This window comes from Penaeus japonicus, unplaced genomic scaffold (genome assembly GCF_977035675.1).
Source record: "Penaeus japonicus unplaced genomic scaffold, GWHDUDI00000001_assembly GWHDUDI00000034, whole genome shotgun sequence".
NCBI classification, from domain to species: Eukaryota; Metazoa; Arthropoda; class Malacostraca; order Decapoda; family Penaeidae; genus Penaeus; species Penaeus japonicus.
In genome coordinates, this window is record NW_028234436.1 from 8211919 (window position 1) to 8214418 (window position 2500).

General features: G+C 36.4%; 1 protein-coding gene across 1 annotated transcript in view; it reads right to left on the reverse strand.

Annotated features, from left to right (window-relative positions):
* The window catches only part of LOC122267689 (uncharacterized), an 8358-nt gene that overhangs the window by 3349 nt on the left and 2509 nt on the right, over positions 1-2500 (reverse strand). The window contains exons 3-4 of the mRNA XM_043037797.2: positions 2346-2494; positions 992-1164 (exon numbers count right to left, since the gene is read on the reverse strand). Of these exons, the coding sequence (XP_042893731.1) occupies positions 992-1164; positions 2346-2494 (322 nt within the window). The remainder of the gene's footprint in view (positions 1-991; positions 1165-2345; positions 2495-2500) is intronic.

The following is a 2500-nucleotide window of genomic DNA, read 5'->3' on the forward strand; positions in this document are numbered from 1 at the left end:
AAATAATAAAATCATTGCTAGCAGGGTGCACCAGTACCTCCCTGGTATAAGCAAATACACTCCTATGTAATAATAATGAAAGTCATGTAAGCCATCATATCATACAGGACCTACATTCTGAAAGATATCGTACAGTATCTGGAAGAAAAAAAATTAATGCTAACAGAACTCAGATGTGTCACAGTGTGCGCATCCTCGGATGTCACAAGCGCTGTGGGGACACGTAGAGGTTAACCTCTCAGCATGTGACATGTTTCATAGGGTCGAATCAGTCGTACTGCATTTTTTCTTTTGATGAAATAACAAGATATCTATTCCATCAGTTGCATAAATAGGGCATCATACTAAATGATAATTTGTATCACTCATACCAAAATTCTAGAAAGTCATAGAAAAGACAAAACATTTTAGCCCTTTTGCAACAGGCATGTTTTGTGGGATTGGATCACTTTCATATTGCATTTTTCCTTTTGTTGAAATTACAAGCTATTTTTTCTCAGCTATGATGCCTTATTATACCAAATGCTAATAAAAAATATTCCCATCCAATACCAAACATCTTAACCCACTCACACCCGGCCGATTCTGGCTTTGCATGGTCGTAATGTCAGGGTTTTTGAACGCATAAGCCTAATGCCTCGAGACTCTCGGGCGCACAAGCCGCGAGCCTGGGCTGCCTGCTCGCTCACCCCGAGCGCTGGCCTTGCCCAGATATCTTGTCACCGGCATACATAACAATGTAAAACATATATTTTGAGGGAAAGATCATGACATTATAGGATATCATCCAACGCCTATGGGTTAATGAAAACGAATGTATGTCATGAATGATACATGAAACGGCTGTAATTATTACTCAAACCTCTCAGTATAAAGCTGTCTCCGCCCATATATACACCATTCAAAATACCTAATCAAACATCAAATCTACTAAGTACAAAGTAATTTAATTCATCAATATATTAAATACCAATACTTCCTCAAAACTTACTTGTCCAGCAGGTATACTACTGCAATGGTAGAGATGAGTTCCGTGAAGGAAAAGAAGAGCTGATGATTCCACTGTCTGTAGAAGTCGTCATTCCAGTAATTGAAATAGGACCACCATGAGTAGTAATGCGGATACACGCTGGCTATGAGCAGCACTAGCATAGATTTCCGAAGCTGTGAAAGAGGGAAAGGACACAATTCAAAATCAAAAAAACATATCAATAACAAATAAAACATCTCAAGTTTTACTAGTGAATCAATATCTTAGTACAATGCAACCATGATCTGATAACACTATAGTTCAATTTTCTTGATACTAAATTACTGAGTCTTCCTGAGGCAACAGATGGCCAAGGGAAGACCCATTCATATTTTTGTTCCCACAATAACAGTTTTCTTATTTCTATAGCCAGACCCTGTGAGACCAATTCTCAACCTTTTAAGAAATGAAGATCCCAGAATTAATATTGTCAATTCACATACTCTCTTTCACTTCTTTTCAAACCTCCCTTAAATTTCCATGGCACACCTGCACTCTCATGGCACACTGAATTAAAATTTCTGCCCTTTGTAGTTTATGGCTCAAGTTCTCTAATGTAACAATGAGTTCCTGGTACCTCATAATAATAATACTTCCTAGCCAGTTTTTTTTCTTTTTTCTTTTCTCTAATAATACCTAAACATCTGTACAATTACCTATAATAACATTTGGCCCTGTGAAATAATTAAGTTCCATATCAAAGGTGTAATTCATATCTCAAATGCTTTGTAGTCTTCTGGGACCCTTTCAGAGGGCATAGAATCACTGTAAAAGTGGTTACCTTTCTTTTGCCTTTTATTTCTATGTATGTTTGTTTTAATTCTTAACAGAAAGCACAATCCATCCCTTTCAAAATTCCTCATTCAAATACTAATACTTTTCTATGAATTAGGAAAAAAGTGGTTCCAAATTCTACAAAAACTAACTGATTAACTGAAGAACAAGAATATGAAGAAGGAGGAGGAGGAGGAGAAGATTCAGTATTTATTAATGGTGATATTCATCTTTGTCAACTTTTTATCAAGAGACTATTTTTTTGTTTATCTATACCATCATACATATATACTTAAACTGGTTCTCATAAATAAAATACAAAATATACATTAATTCATATATATAACCCTAATTTCAAATACCCATAAAAATTGTGAACAAAAGCAGATGAAAAGACAATAAAAGTCAGTGCAATCAGTTGAAAACTTATCAGTGTATAATACTGCACACCCAAGCATAAATTCTGGAGAGAAATGTAGTGTACAACTGGTTCCCAAAACCCATTGTCATCAATGGCTGAATAGTCCCTTTCTTCCCTCACCTGACCAGTGAAGTGGAGACGAAGAATCCTCTTGACTGACTCGTACACTAAGAGGATGGAGAGGACAGTCACCATCCAGATTTTGAAGGTGTTGGATGTGATGTTGAAGTAGATGTGCTTATAACCGGAAGGACCTCGCTCATAAATCCCTGAGC